At 56.1% G+C, this 16237-nt stretch overlaps 3 protein-coding genes across 3 annotated transcripts in view; 2 read left to right on the forward strand and 1 right to left on the reverse strand.

Annotated features, from left to right (window-relative positions):
* VOLCADRAFT_92957 (uncharacterized protein) overlaps positions 1–947 on the forward strand; it is a gene marked incomplete at both ends in the record, with an annotated part of 22402 nt that extends 21455 nt beyond the window's left edge. The window contains one exon of the mRNA XM_002952274.1: positions 207–947. Coding sequence (XP_002952320.1) covers positions 207–947 — 741 coding nt within the window. The remainder of the gene's footprint in view (positions 1–206) is intronic.
* A 6354-nt stretch (positions 948–7301) lies between these two features.
* VOLCADRAFT_92958 (uncharacterized protein) lies at positions 7302–11809 on the forward strand (the record flags this gene model as incomplete). The annotated part of the gene is made up of 8 exons (XM_002952275.1): positions 7302–7388; positions 8767–8861; positions 9244–9337; positions 9872–9913; positions 10068–10074; positions 10263–10717; positions 11192–11273; positions 11610–11809. 8 exons carry the CDS (start codon positions 7302–7304, stop codon positions 11807–11809), a joined length of 1062 nt encoding a protein of 353 aa, XP_002952321.1.
* A 754-nt stretch (positions 11810–12563) lies between these two features.
* Positions 12564–16237, reverse strand: part of VOLCADRAFT_92959 (uncharacterized protein) — a gene marked incomplete at both ends in the record, with an annotated part of 12204 nt that continues 8530 nt past the window's right edge. The window contains 3 exons of the mRNA XM_002952353.1: positions 12564–12580; positions 12835–12855; positions 13702–13734. Of these exons, the coding sequence (XP_002952399.1) occupies positions 12564–12580; positions 12835–12855; positions 13702–13734 (71 nt within the window). The remainder of the gene's footprint in view (positions 12581–12834; positions 12856–13701; positions 13735–16237) is intronic.

Consider the following 16237-nt stretch of genomic DNA (forward strand, 5'->3'; position numbering starts at 1 on the left):
TCTCGACATGCAAGGGTGTCTGTTTGGACAGTCTCCCCCCTCCGGGGTTTAGCAGTAATGATGACAGTGGTGGTAGTGGTAGTGGTGCTGATGGTGGAAGCGAGAAGCCAAGTCGTACACCCACCCATTCTGTGCACTCTCACCTACCCGCAACCCAATCTGGGACCGACTGCGGCTTTCACACACACGTACACACACGTACGCAGGTGAACCGCTCTGAGGGCGGCGGCAGCTCGGACAACACCAAGAAGATCGTCATTGGTGTGGCGGTGCTGGTGGCTGGTGTGCTGCTCATCCTCAGTGCCGGAGCCATATGGGTCGGCAGGCGGCGGTACTTGCGGAAGCGCTTCCGCGCGACCGGCACACCACCGGCGACGGTATCGACGCATGACATCCCCATGCAAAACCTGCCGCCGCCGCCACCGCCGGCGGGCACCGTGCCGCCGTACACCAACGGTCATGGGAACAGTAATGGGTACAGCAATGGAAGCCATGCACCTCCGCTGGTCATCTCGCCGCCGCCTGCGCCGCCGATGGTTGGAGCGGTTACGCCAGCAGTGGCGTACTACCATACGGTGCCGGTGCTGGGTGGCGGCATGGTGGCGGGGGTTCCGCTGGCCACGGCAGATCCCGCTCTGGCGGCGGCGTTGGCGGCGTCGTCAGCGGAGGAGGCCCAGCGGGCGCGGGCCGAGGAGGAAGAGCGGTTGCGGCGCGCAATTGCGGTGTCTATTGAGGAGGAAAACGTGCGTCGCGCCAAGGAGGCAAGTTTGGCGGCAGCGGTGGCTCAGAGCAGCGAGCAGGCCGACCTAGACGCCGCCATCGCCGCCTCTATCGCCACCGCGGAACGGGATCGACAACGTCAGCAGCTACAGGCGCAGTGGCAGCAATCGCCGCCGTCAGCACCTCCGGCTAGGTCGCCGCGGCCGCCGGACTACGACCTCATTTGAGGAAGGTTGGGAGGTGGGGTCACGGGAGGTGGGGGAGGAGCAGTAATGGGATGAGATGTGGTGGCGCTCCCGCCAACCTAATGACGCTGCTTATCGGAGGTTAGGAGGAGCAAAGGAGGGGGGAAAGGACGGAGGATGAGGATCGGCAGTTGCAATGACGAAGTGATCCTGGCGCTTAATGTATTATTCTTTGGCTCTAACCCACCGCGGCGACCTGCCCACCGGTGGGTGAAATGGCGTGCCGACACATTTGCGCACGTGCGTGTATGTATGTTTGTCGGCGTGGGCGGTCCGCTGGCAACAAGGGTGTTGTGTGTGTGTTTGTGTTGGATTTGGTTTTAAGGTGGCATCCTGGGGGAGTAGGGCTAATCGACCTAGGTTTGTGGGAGAGTGAGCGGCCAGGGTCTTTCAATATTTTGATTTCGTGAACCCCCGGGGATACCCCGAGTATTGATTGGATCAGCATATTGGAGGTGGTGTGAGGGACGGCGAGGGAGGTGGGGGAGAAGCCTTAGTAAGCGAGTCTTCATTCAAGACCCGGTGGCAGAGCTGCCGTGTTAAGGCCCGGTGATGGTATTACCCTGATGCGGTGCGTCGGGATGGGATGTGCTGTGTGATCAGGAATGCCTGGAGGCGAGTGACTGTTACAGGGGTGTCCATGAGGGCAGGTGGATAGAAAGGTAGAGAAGGTAGTAGGTAGGCCAGACAGCACCATCTAGGGAAGAAGAGGACTTGCCGCCGTCGCAGCTAGGTGCAGCTCGCGTGCGAATGGAGAGGGTGGCTTTGGCAAGGTGCTGTAGCTTGCTGTAGCCGTAAGCCACCTTTGGAATTCATTATCGACTGAACGTACAGCTAAGCTGGCTAGCAGGAAACCTGCTCGAGCACCAGGCCCGGGGCTGTTGGACTGTTTGTTTCTCATGGGCTGTTTCCCCGTCAGCTGGGCTGTCCGCAGAGAGGGTCCTTACTGTGGTGATGATAATGTTTGCTATACAAAGGTGCAGGTGGCTGGTGGTTCTGCTGCCGCTGCTAGCTGTCGCTTCCGCATTACGCACCGGATGGGGCAGTCCATCGACCTATCTGCGATATGTGACATACTCTGCGCGAGATGATCCAAAATTCGATAGAAACCATGTATTGAGTTTGATTGGTGTTGTGAGCTATTTCCGCACTGCCCGCCGGCAGTAGGTACAGTGATCCGACCCCTTTCACTATTCCCACCAACCTTTATTTGGTGGTGGACAATGTTGGTGTAGAACACATTGGCGCACGCGGGTTGCGGGCGTGTGCGGCCGCGCCGAAAGGAGCTTCTCGCACGCGAACGATCTATCAATCGGTGCTCCAATTCTGGGCCAGGACTCTTTACTACTCTCGCTGATAACGTTTTGCGATGCCAAGTATCGCATTGTGTGAGCACGGTGATGCTGGTATTGCCAAGCCAACGGAAAAAAACCTCAAGCAGCACCCCAGTGGGCCTAAAATGTGTTGCTGTGTTGGTTGCAGACGTAAATAATTATCATATTCAGCAGACGGGACGGCCCCAATACTGCCTGGCCACCTGGGTCCGCTGTCTCTCCAGATAATTCGAACACTGTCTGATTGTGTAATGAATGCCCGGCCCTGCTCTTCCCTGGTCAGGCCCACTGGGGTGCTGCCAAGTTTTCAACGTAGCAAGATTTGGTGTGATCCAGTGAAGTGTCTCTTTCCATGGACCAGAAAAAGGGTCCGAAAAAATCACCAGCAGCGCAACCAAAGCCAAGAGGTCAGTGCCCGGAATACACTCGGGTACCAAGCCTTACTAATGTAATAGCATTAGTGGCGGAATGGTGCAATGTAGGGCATGTAGGGCACATACCAGCAGCTGGTCTTCGATGCAACGAGCGTGGGGACAAAGCTGGGCAAAGCAAGGGCGCGCACCTCCGTTTGCTACGTAAGCTCTAGCAGAAAAAAGGTAAACTATAATAGAATATGTATCTTGTTACAGGGTGGTATAGCTTCACCAGCGGCCCCCTTTCCCGAGGCAGTTCCCTGCTCTCCCCTGCGAGAGGGGCACCCTAATCCATTCACCCCATCCGACTTCAGAGTGTATTCGTTGGGTTCAGCAACTCACCACCAGCATCCAACCAAATCTAGCGGATCAACGGCGCCTCAACTTAGTTCCTGGTCAGCTCGCAAGTTGATATTATCACGTCCTACACCGTCCACAAGATGGGGGACCACCTCCCAAATCAACACTCCTCAAAACACCCGAGGGGTCGGCAGGCGGATTTGAACCCCCGGACACTCCGGGAGCAGAAGTAAGACCTTAACATCTGCCAGCCGCCTGCCAATATGTATGTGCAATATCTAGTGATCGCGTTCGATAGAACTAATTTCAAAACGATATGTCGGTGCATAAATCATAAACTAAACACCGTCCATGAATGTGTCGTCCCGCCATTTGTGCATTTAAGCACTGAACTCGTTATATGGGATTATGGTGACGGCTTAAGGTAGCCTGTTCACGCCATATCTACATGCCGGCGCACAGGTGCGCGCAAAACGGAAACGAGCCTGAGCAGCCTTGCCTGACTATGCGGAATGGCCGCACAGGATGATCGCACTCATCTGCCAAAAGCGAAATTACCACTGCTTACCAGCGCACTGGGCGCGTCCCCACCACTACGCAACCTCAGCCTCACAAGCGCCACGGCATCCTCTTCTTCCTCCAGTAATTAAGAGACAGTTGGACATCACGCGGACCTCCCAGAAAATCAAACACCACTTCGCGACATAGCGGCAAAAAATCTATACAGCATATCTAGCCTATGTTCGTTACCACTACAACCTCCCGCACTAGTCGACCTACCACCAAGGTTAAGTGCCCAAGAAAGGAGGGGCTGAAGTGTTGTTCATGCGTCTCCCTCTCTATGCCACTAACACATCCATCACAGCCAAATGAAACTAAATTACAAATCCTCTCACGCAATTACGTTTCATAAAAATGCACGAGCTACCTGCTGCATGCTACGAAAATGCATTTTGTACTTGGCACCCTTCCCTGTGACGTAACGTCCACCTATCGACCTGCCTCCAACGCTGTGTGGCCGTCCCTGTCCCCATCTAACTATCCTAGAGAGAAGCCTCCTGCTGCGGTCTTACACCAATTTCGAAGAACGGCAGGGACATCCCTGCCATTGCAGCAAGCGGGCAGCACAGATACAGCTTCAGACCCCCTCAGGGCGGGCATCCACAACGCTCTACAACCTATCGTGTTACTTAAGGGCGAAGCATTACAGCTTCGCTCCTGGTCTCGCTGCGCATTGGAAAAGACGACAGGTCCCACCAAACCTGAGTCAGAATGGCTTCAGGGACGGGACACACGCGCCGGGATGCGCACATGAAATGGTCACCTGCTGCGTGAAGGTCAATGTCCAATGCATATGCCCACGTATGTACTAATAACGGGTGCATGTAAATTGGCACCGTTTTTTTAATCGCTCGTGTTTGTTCTGCCTAAGCCCTAAGCCAGCCCGATCAGGCCCGCTGGTTTCATCTTTCCCGCACGCAGGAAAGAACGCACGCATAAGCGCTGGGGTTCATAGGCATCAGCACTACGCAACCCAGGTGACAGGTTTCGGCTTGGTCTTGTCGGGGTCGTAGCTGTTGATGACCCGGAGCGCCAGCTGGAGGTCGGCTTCCTCATCCGCTGAGCTCTACACATAAGAGGCCGCGGATGGGACAGGTTTACGTGAAGCTGCAAAATCATCCCATTTGCAATAATTGCATACCAAGGCAATCCCTCTCGGAAACTGCCCATCCTATGCTTCCGTGGTTCCCAGTGGGCCAAGTTTTGAGGCCACCTGCAAAATGTTCCCGTTGTAAGTTTTCAGCATCTCGCAACCATGCACCAACGCCATTCTTCTTGAACTGTCCAGCATGTTATGAGACAGTGCAACAGAATGAAGATTAATGCAATTCAGGTGATGCTAACTTTACAGCACGTCTCGCACGGCTACTGCTTATTGCTCCTACTTGACTTACAATACCTACTTCATTTGGGCTTAGCTCCTTTTCGCTTGAAAGCGTCGTCCTTTGTGCTCCTTTTGATAACCCTCCCATGGCCAGCCAGCTTGTTGCATCGCCCTTGACGGGCTTTGACGCCGATGATGAGTCCACAGACGAAGTCATAAGCAAAATCGGCATAGCATGACGTTGATGGCCATCCGAATTCCGCTCTGTATGTCGGAAGGGTAGGGGGAATCCGTCTGGACTCAAATCCCAGGGGAAGTACATTTTTGTGCTACACGCCTGCCTCAGCTTTTTACGGCAGGGAGATAAAATAAATTAAGGACACATCTCCGCATACTAGAGAGAATGAAAAACAGGAAGGAGCCACCTCCTTGGAAAAACTCATCACCATCGTATCCTGCTTTACAGCAATGCCTTACGTTGATAAGAAAAGGCTGCCCATGTTAAAAGCAGTCCAAGGATGAATACAGTCAGGGCCTTGGCAAAGTTTGTAAGACGTGTCCGTGAAAGCTGTTTTGTAACCGCGCACCACATGATTGGTTATTAAAGATGGCAGGATAGCTAAACACAAGGATAGCAAACAGCGTATTTGTGGCATGTACCTCACGGTGTTTGAATGAAAACATGCGCTTTGTGAATTGCCGTACTCGTTACGGCTCTGTGTTGCGCCATTCCAAAAGGTTCTATCCGCGGTAACCCGTATGAACTGATAGTATCGGACATCTGATTGGGGAATAAGCCATGTTCACAAATAAACGAGTCTGCAACGCCATTTAGGTGGTTTCCCGGCTTAACATCCCAGCTCTCTGTCCTAACTTCCCCGTTCCAGTAGACTTGTGTGCTGTAAAAATCTATTGGTGCATGTCTAAGGATGGAATGATCACTTATGCTTCTATCCTGCTCCTACCAAGTGCCCACCTTCGTGCAGGAACATTCGTTACCCCTCGCCGGTGGCGAATACAATCAGACCGTGTTATGCATCATCGTTGACGAACCAACCATAGCAAAAAATTCTGCATAAAATACTCCACCTGTTGTATTATAAGACTGCGATAGAAATTTTCCCAACGTTGCCAACAATATGTTACGCCGGCGCTAGCCGGCCCTCCATGCCTACCGGAAACCCATAGCTTTTGGCCTGGATTCATACGCGCATTCTAAGCGTTCTGTTAAACGCAGAGTTCTGGCTCTTGCGACCTCCGTTACTGGAATCTCAGACGTTTATCAGTCTCGCGAAGGAAAGCTGCACGACAGTTTCAGATTAAGCCCCATTGTTTGCGCTGGCGCGGTTTCCTCAAACGTCAGAGGATAGCACACCGAAAACCATCTAGCAACAGGCGCATGCATCAGTCTGGTTTACGGTTCAAGATGCGAGCGTCCGGCAATCTCCGCCAGCCGACGCGCCGGCAAACGCCATGGTCGACCAGTGTCATACTGGGTGCCGAGCGGGCATATCTCCCATAAAGACTACGACTGCCGTCTTAGGTATCGCTGTGCGTTGAACGCTCGTCCACCATCAACGACTGAGATGACTTCAAACTTGCGAAGGGCCAAACCCTCCATGCTTGCGCGCACGACATGGCTCACACCATTCACCATTTGAGACGAAGCGCATTTCAAACCAGCTAAGTTTTCACGATATTCGTTTGGGGAGTTTTGGAGGGGGGGGGAGGAGGACCTTAGCAAGCCACGCATGGCATTCGGAGGCCGTCTAGTTAAGCACATAGGTGCCGAAGATGGTGCGAACTGTATATGATGTTTGGAGCGGCGCCTGCTGGTTGAGATGCACATCTTGTTTTTATGACCGGTTGCAAGGCCGAATCGGCCACGGCGGGCCTGCCTTTACCTGCCTGAAGCCAAGGGCCTTGGCCCTTGGACCCCCATTGAGGCATGGGTGTTGGAGGGAGGGGGCTGGAGGCCGCACAGCAGCTGAAGCACGAGCACAGTCAGCAAGATCCATTTGCAGCAACAGGGACATGGCCTTGCTTTTTCAGCGAATCCGTTGATTTCTGCACTTTTGCCTCTGTTTATCGGGTGCCAGTGAGTTGTCGTGTATCCACATGGGCTCTGGCCGCGTTTCATTATCGTAATGCATTCTGTTGCCGTTAGTCTGTTAGTCTGTTGAAACCCTTGATAGCACCTTGCCCAAGCAGCCCAGATTATACGCGAATTCATGACCTCAATTTTATTTGCGGAGAGGGCAAGAAAGAACCAATACTCCTTGACGGTAAATTCTCGATTGCGCCAAATGGTCGATTATTACTAGTTTAAGTTAAACTCCTTCGTGACTCACCCGGTCGGGTAAGCCCTTCACCATCTTCCTGGGACTTTAATGAATACATTGCAATGGAGGGCGTTGATTGGAGCGTTGAATCGGCCTCGGAATGGTACCGGCAGCATCAGGTCGCGCCCCACCTGCCCAGCCTTTTCTACGTGAGTCCTTACACACCAAGAAAATACATTTGTAGTTTATGGATTACAGTTTTGGAAATGTTCGTGCTCGCGTCCAGCAGACAGCGGTCACGGCGGTGCCGTGCCCGCTGACCTTTTCCGTCCGTCATGGCAGGGCTACGTATTTACGGCTTCATAACGGGCCGGATGCCTCTTTCGAATCCTGCACTGACGAGCTATTTAGTGCGGGGCAGCGAGCCACACATGCCCTGATAGCCAAGCTGCGGAACTGTTTCTACCTAAGATGGCGCTCAAGTGTTTTGAAGTGCGAATTAGATCCATTCTATTATATGGTGTCCAGGTGTGGGGACCGCAATTTATTCTCCAGGTCGTTAAACGACCACCCGACAGCGCGTGGGCGGTCCTGCCACTTCGAAAGATCTCTCGGAAATCGCACGGTCGAGCTGCATTGCACGTTCCTGAAGCATCTTTCTGGGTTAGGGGATATACCGGCTAATCGTGTGTTGTTTAGGGAGCTTGGTTATTGGCCCCTCCACCTTCACTGGGCCTCACTTGTTTAACGTTTTTGGAACAGGGTTATCCTTGCAGGGGACTGTGTTCACAATGTTTTGCGTGAGGAGATACGTCTTGCAGTGCGTTCTGATTATCAGGCCATCAACTGGGGCGCCATGATCCTAAGGGGTCTCAGGTGCTCTGGGCACTCTTCCCGGAACTGCATCTGGACCTGGTAAAAGGTCTTATCACTACACCCCGGGAATTTGTGTCGGACAATGGTAAACCAGGGGTTAAGATGTGCCGGCATGCCCATTGGATAGGAACCCCTAAACACACGACGTGCTACGTCCCTGCGAAGTCACTGGCGCGGTTTCGCTTAAGAGCGTGGCCTTTGGAGGTTAGCCGACCCGGCGGTCAGTAGCGCCAAGAGCGCTGGTGTAGGGTTTGTGGCAACAATAATGCAGTAAAAGATGAGTTTCACATGTTGCTGTCGAGTGTCCCGCCTACAACGACCTACGGGAACGGCTCCTCAACCCCTAGATGTATGCCAGGATGACATCAAGCCTCCGTGCCTAACATGAGATCTGCCGCGGAGATAGATGATCAGCGCGGACTCGCGCAGATTGTACAGAACATTTTTTGGATGAGGCGACGCACGCTGATAGCCGAGTAGTAAGCGCTTACTCTAGTTACTGTTTTCTCTCGCAGATTGGGTTCATAAACCCTTTTTCTTCTTTTTTCCTTTTTTGTTTCTTCCTTATTTTTAAGTACGCTAGAACTTGCGGTCCATGAGCCTCCTGCTCGTCTGAGAATTAGAATTAGCTCTCGTGAGCTTGTAACACAACATAACATGAAACCGTCCGTCGTCCGTTTCCCTCTTTGCATGACACCCTCTCCGCCTCAGCTGCCAGAGTACGTGACTCCGGAGCAGGAGTCCGCGCTGCTGCGGGAAGTCCGGGCTTCCAAGGCCAAGTGGGTTCAGGTGCGCACGCCTGAAAGGTGCGGGAAGCACACCTGCTGCCACTAAGCCAACCTCGGACCACAGGCCAGCTCCCCTCCTCCCTTCACTCCTGCACTGCGGCACGGCCATTGTTGCCGTGGAGGACACATTTCTGAGAAGATAAAAATTCCGAGATAAGGATTTTTGAGAAGATAAGGACCCTCCCGACCGCCCAACCACCCGTCCACATTTCCTGGGGCTTCCGACTATTTCCCCGAATCCATTCCCACGTGTTCTCCCCGGGGGGTGGGGGTTTGGATGCCGCTCTTCACGGCGGGGACAGCTGTCGGGCCGGCGGCTCCAGAACCTCGGTGGAGTGGTGCACGCCAAGGGCCTTATTCCCTCGCCACTGCCCAGCTGGCTGCAGCCGCTGCTGACCAGGCTTGCAGCAGATGGCGGCGATGGAGGGATGTACGGCGGCAAACCTCCCAACCACGTGCTCATCAATTCGTACATGCCGGGGGAGGGCATCATGGTGGGCGGGTGTTGAGGGGGTCTTGTGGGGTTGTGAGGTCTGTGGGCGGATGTATGTATGTATGTGCGGTGCGTGGGGAGGGGCAGCAACATCGGGGGGTGGGGGGGAGGGGGAGGGGCTGAGCAGCATGTGGGTGGGGCGACTAGCGCCTGGAACAGGTGCTGGGGGTTCGTTACGTTACGTTTGGGTTTCTACGGCGGGGTCGTTTGGTGTGGAAGTCATCGGAATGGCAGCGACGCACATCATCTCCTAAGAGCCTACAACCACATTCCTTTCGCGACATGATACAAGCCCTCCGTGCATTGCTTGCGTTGCTCTCGATATGCCTCGTGTGCTTTTGGGTGCACTTTGAAAAACGCCCGTATGTACGTGTATGCCTGTATGTACGTGTATGCCTGTATGTATGTATGTATGTATGTATGTATGTATGTATGTATGTATGTATGTATGTATGTATGTATGTATGTATGTATCTGCAGCCCCACGAGGATGGCCCGGCATATCATCCAGTGGTGGCCATCCTCTCCCTCGGAGCACCTGCCGTACTGCGGTTTCGGAGAAAGCCCCGGCCTGAAGGTAGGGGGCCGGCGGCAGCCGGGGGACACGGAAGGGAACTAGGCGCACTTCGGGTTTCGGACCTTCATTGGGTTCATGTGGTCCCTATCACTACTGCTGCTTTCGTGCCATGCGATGACCTGCCCCCGCTATGGACCGACTGACCTGCACTCAGGTGACCAGTGCTCAGTCGTGCTGCTCCGTGTCATTTACGACACCTTGCAATTGCTTCCCCTTTCGCTCTCGATTGCTTCATTTGCAAATACATCTGATACGTGTCGATACGGCCCAACTGTTGCGACCCGCACGGGAGCAATCTTGAATACTGTATTCCAACATTTTCTGCACACTCGTCCTCACAATCCCGCAGGTGACCTCGCCGCGGCGGCGGCGGGGGGCGCGGCGGCGGCGACGGAAGGTGGCTGCGGTGGCTGCGGTGGCCTCCCACCGGTAGCAGCCCACACCCGCTGCTGCCAGTCTCCGGGCCAATCGGAGCACCAGGGGGAGCTGCATCTGCGACTGCAGCAGCCACAGCCGCTACAGGATCAAGAGGATCAAGAGGATCAAGACGCAGACGGGGGGCACACTTCAGACGCTGCTGCGGCCAGGCCCGAAGATGCATCAGCTGCACCTGCAAACACACCAACACCAGCACCTGCCATAGTCCTGCACCCCCATGAGGGGCCCTACGGCGACGGGGACTGCCCCCCTGGTGGCGACTGCTCCCGCCGCTCCAGCTACAACGTCTCCTTGCTGCTGCAGCCTCGCAGTCTGGTGGTGTTCAGGGATGAGGCCTTCACGGATTGCCTGCACAGCATTGACGAGGTGCTGCCTGGGGGAGCTGCGGGTGGTGCGGACTGATAATAGCTTTGAAACGGTGGTTATGGCGGTGACGGTGGTGGTGGTGACGGTGGTGGTGGAGGTCGGGTGTGAGGACGAGGGACCCCGGACCCCACCCTACCTTACCCAGCACGGACCCAACCCTAAAGGCTGAGGGCTTTTGTACCGCCAGCTTCACTTGTTCGTGGCTCGTCTCCCCCCCCCCTTCCTTGTTGAGGATGTGGGAAGATTGCCGACACCCCCCCAAGAACCACAGCAAATAGTGATATTAGTATATTTAGAATGTTCTCGTTGCAGCAGCAGTCGGTGGAGGGGTCATCCACCGCGTGTTCCACCACATACCAGCAGCCGTGATCTCCTGCTGAGTGCTCACCCGTCCTTCACGTCCATGAAACTTCTCGTCTCCTGTCCCTGCGTTGTACGTATGTATGTGCAAGCCAACGTATGCTGCTGTTGCAGGTTTCTGAGGAACTTCTGGATGAGTCCGTAGCCAACTTGGACATGCACGGCTTGTCCCCGGGTACGAGGCTGGCCCGCGGTGGTGAGCGCACCTCCCTCACGATACGCCGTGTGGCGCGAGTGTTGCCCCCCATCCTGCGACGTTGAACGTGGGGGCCCCCTTTCCCCTTAAAAGGAGGAGGAGGGGGAGGAGGGGGGGTAGGCGCCTGGAGGTCACCCCCTGCCCCCCACACACAGCACACACACCGACCACAAACTGAACCCGAACCCGAGGTCGCTCTCAAAGCGAAGAAGGGCACTCGGGGGGAGTCTCATCCCACCCCACCCCACCCCATCCCAGCCAGATCGAACCGCACCATGGGGCCCTCACCCTGACCTCAGCCACACTGGGAGGAAGTGGCCCCACTTCACAATGTAGATAGTTACGGTGCGCGTGCCGCGTCCTGGGTTATGGGTGAAGTGGACATGTGTGTGGACACGTCATCACGGCGGGTGCTGGAGGCGGCGGCGTTGAGCGGCCGAGGAGTCGCCGTGGGGGGCCGTGACGAGGGCCCTAAGGAGAGCCCTCTTGCTTTGCTGGCGTGGAGTGGAGTGGAGTGGCGTGGAGTGCTCGACTGAGGAGGGGGCGAGCTAACGCTCGGAAGGGTTGGCTGAGGAGGGCTGAACCCACGGCATCTCTGTCCCCGTGCGAAGTAGCCCCCCAGGTGGACGGCGACCCATCATCTGGTTCACGAACCTGATTGCTCTGCGGACCCTTTATGTGGGGTAGGGGCGGGGCGGGGTGGGGTGGAGTGGAGTGGAGTGGAGTGGAGTGGGGCGGGGTGGCGGACATGTGGTGAAGCAGCTCCGTTCGGTGATGCTATGCTATGCGAGTGTCATCTTCTCCCACAGGCGCAATAACCCAGCACCCGTCCTGCCGAACACACACACACACACACACACACAGGGCTGTCCGTGGTCTTCATACCAAGCTACCGCTGATGCTGCTGCCCCCCGGGGTTGCGGAGGAAGATTGGCGGCCGCCACCATCACCTCCGGCGCCGGCACGTATAGCAGCGGAGTGGCGCGGAGCGGCGGGGGCGGCGGCGGGGGTATTCTGGGGACAGTCTGGCTGCGGAGTGGGGTGTAGTGGAGCGGGTCGCTAGTCTCCGGGGGAAAGCTGATGATGTGGTTCGTGCGGGTGCAGGGGGGGATCCCTGCGTGTCGGTGTCTCTGTAACGGACTGTGCTGACGAGTGGGGCCACACCCGCGCGTGCGTGTCTTATTTAGGCATTCAGGTCATGTTACATACTACATGTAAAGAAGATGTAAAGAAGGGTGGTCTCGAGGAGTGGACGCAGACGGGGCCAGTGTGCTGTCACACACCCCTCGGCTAGTCCACCTGGGGTTCTGAGGAGGAGGAGGAGAAGGAGGAGGAGGGGGAGGAGGAGGAGGAGGCGTCAGACGTTCAGAGGGCTTTCCCAAGTGGGAGGCCGCGGCTGTAACAGATGGGCGCAATCTCGCGTGGGGGTGCGCTGCCCGGGTTGCGGCGGCTGTTCATGACGGATCAGGGTCTGGGTTATGACGCCGTACAGCGCCTGATCAAGCGGTGCAAGGGGCTGCAGGTGCTGGCTGGCGGGGGGGGGAGGCGGACGGCGACTCACTCGGTGGCGTGGGGCACGGTGCTGCAGCAGACGGGCAGAAGTTACGGAGAGGGGCTGTACGGCACTACGTGCGGTACTAGATGTCGCGGAATGGATGAACTACGTATATACGACAGAGCACGCTGGTCTGGATTACAGATTTAGTGTCTGGGAGAGGTTCGCGGGTTGGACTGGAACTCTTCAGCGGCTGTTGGTTGTCTTGCGAGTGAACACATTTTATGCCGATTTCTGCGGATTCCTCAAAAGGGTGACGGGGAATCGTAATCGGTGCATATACTCCAAAGGCCTAATACACCGCGTTGGCCGGAATGCGTAACGGGGGATGAGCAACATGCGGTGGATCTTCTTGTTGTTCAGTACGTGTGTGGTGATGAAGTGCCGTACAACACAACAGTAAAACCCACCGGCACCTCTCCGCTACCCCTGACTGGCGCTGCAAGAGCGCCACTCTAAGCGCCCTTTACCCTTACAAGACACAAACACACAAACATACACACACGCACATCTCGAGACATGTGCCACGTGACCGACAATCCGTCTGTCCACGTCAGATACACATCGTACAACCGTCCGTGCCTCCCTGGGCATGAGAGCTGTAGTACAACACCCAGGACCCTCGTCGCTTCGGAACAACTACTGCGCCGTTGGGTGCAACCGCTAGCCGTCTGGGCCCATACGGCCCATACGGCCCATACTCGCTCGCTCGCTCGCTCGCTAAAACCTCGCACCCACGCACACGACGCATGGCGTGCAGCTCAATACATATTCCCTCCTGCCTTCTCACCTCCGCAGCTCAGTAAATCATTATCACGTTAACACACATACACACACACATACAACAGTTATACACACATGCCGCGCACCCACCAGCCATGTCAAGCACCCAGCTGATGAGCTGCTCTGTAAGGGCGCGACGGGGGGTCTGCGCGCACTGCGCTAGTATGACTCAGGTGTTGAGGTGTTACACACGCAACGCTATCTCATGAACGACGAGCACCTCAGAAGCGCACGGACAGCCTAATCACATTTCCCAATATTCCCCTTTTGGGTATTTTCCGTCGCCTTTCACCGCCCTCTCGGTCAATTCTGAAAGTCACTTCTTTCGTCTGTAAAACCGGTAGCACCCCGGGCAATAACTCCCTTATCACAGAGCACGGCGGAGCGGCAGTTGGCCGTAACCGCCCCCCCCCACACACACATACACACACATACACACACGCATACGCACACACGCGACGGGGCTGCCCAGCGATCCCCGCGATGTCCAGAAACAACCCCAATCCAGTCCATGTATGTATGTGTGCATGCATGCATGCGTGTGTGTGTGTGTGTGTGTGAGAGTGCGTGCGGTGTAAGTGTACGACTCCAACCAGCGATCAAAGCAACCGCCAACAAGCCGCTGCTGACGATGGCCACCGCCGTCCCCAACAGTTCTCACAGCTCTTCCCCCGCGAGGTGTCGCGCTCTCGCTCCCTTCTCAATCTCCCCATTCTCTCTCCCGCTCTCCACACCAATCATACACACACACACACACACACACACGCACGCAGAAAAACGCACACGCACACATCGCGCTGCAACCCCTACCCTCTCCGACAGTCTTCGTAAGCGCCCGAACAGACAACACAGACAACAACAACAACAACAGCAACAGCAACAGCAACGACAGCAACCCGGGAAGTTTCCCCCAACTCCAAAAAGTACATTTCGGTACATTGCGGAATCCGTCAACCAACGGACCAGCAACGCAGCACACAGGAGGGAAAGCGGAGAGAGGCCTCACCGCCGCTCTGACATGCGGCGCCACGACCCGCCCACGCCCCCTCCCTCCCTCTTCCCCTTCCTCTTCCACTTCCCCCCCCCCTACAATACAAATGTAAGCCGCCACAGCCGCTGCACCTCCCTGCCGAGTCCATTTTCACACACACACACACGCACATATATACATACATACGTGCGTACATATATACATATGTACGTACTTACAGACACCCTTCGTGGCCCCTCTAGCCGCTCCAAGCACCGCAGAAACGTTGTTCCAGGCCGTTTTTGGGTTCCATGTTTACATAGCTGTTGTCGTACACAGCGATCGCGTCCAAAAATAGATGATAGATGGATGAATAGGTGCGTGGTGGTGGTGGTGGTGGTGGAACAGGCGCGTGTTAGTGCACCTAGGCCGGGTGCACCTGTTTCCTGGTCGGCTGCTGTGGACCCCGGCTGTGTGTGGCCATTTCTCACCACGTCTCTAGCCACGTCTGGCCATACAACGTTATGCACTTAATATGTATATATGTATATATACACCACAGGTTGTTGCTTCTGGATGCCGCCGTGACGACAACCGCAGAGAAAATTATTTAGTAATACATGCAATAGTTCACTGTGACAAGTGAAAAAACTGTTTACTTGACAGAATCATCATCAGATGCCGCCCTAACACTCATTATCACCGCAACCAGCAGCAATTGCTCACCCCCCTCCCCCTCCCCCTCCCCCCCCGTCTCAGCTCTCCCACTCAAGGACCCAAACCCCGCAGGCTGCAGCAGTAGCAATAGTAGAAGTTGCAGTCGCAGCAGCAGTAGCAGTAGCATTTCGCCGGAGCCCAAGCCCAAGCCCAAGGAGGCCCCCCCCCCTCCGGTCACGCCCTCCATTCCGAGCTAGTTCTATTGTTCCTGCGCCCCATCGGAGCTGTTCGCCAGCAGCCGGGCGTCCTCCCTCTCCCGGGGAGTCGTCTTGCTCCGCCCCGCCGGCAGCACGGGGTGCAAGGAGGGGCTAGTGGCGGCAACTGAAGCAAAGGCGGAGGCAGCGGAGGAAGAGGAGGAGCCACGGCAGCTCGTGCCGCCGGCAGCAGCAGGAGCTGCTACTGCAACTGCTTCTGCTGCTACTGCTGCTCCACTGCCGCCTGCGGCGGCGGCCGCGGGAGTGGTGCTGCTTTTGGCGGCAGCCCCAGCGGTGCCACGTGCGCTGCGGGAGCGTGTCGACCCGGAGGCTGGTGCTGCTGCCGCTGCCGCTGCAGCCACTCCCCCGGACGGTGATGCAGCAGACCCCGGCTTCTGGGCGGGGGGTACTAGCCAGGGCGACGAAGCAGCCTCCACAACCTGTGTACGACAAGATCATACACCCCCCCATCAGCATCAGCTCAGCACCTGCATGATAGCCACCTCCCGCACCACTCGGGGAACCCGTCGGGCAGTGGAAGCGCTGCAGCGGGCTACTAGAGGCTGCGACAGAGCAGGCTGCTAGGACACAACACACAACACGGTTTCACTGATGTCGCTGACTGACAACTGACAACTGACATGGGAAAAGCACTACCCGTCTTACAAGGTTACACGGGTGCCTTTTGGACGCGCCCATGTCCCGGAGTGCCGGCGTTTCCAAGCCCCCTATGACACCCTCCCTC

Source organism: Volvox carteri (assembly GCF_000143455.1).
Source record: "Volvox carteri f. nagariensis unplaced genomic scaffold VOLCAscaffold_29, whole genome shotgun sequence".
NCBI classification, from domain to species: Eukaryota; Viridiplantae; Chlorophyta; class Chlorophyceae; order Chlamydomonadales; family Volvocaceae; genus Volvox; species Volvox carteri.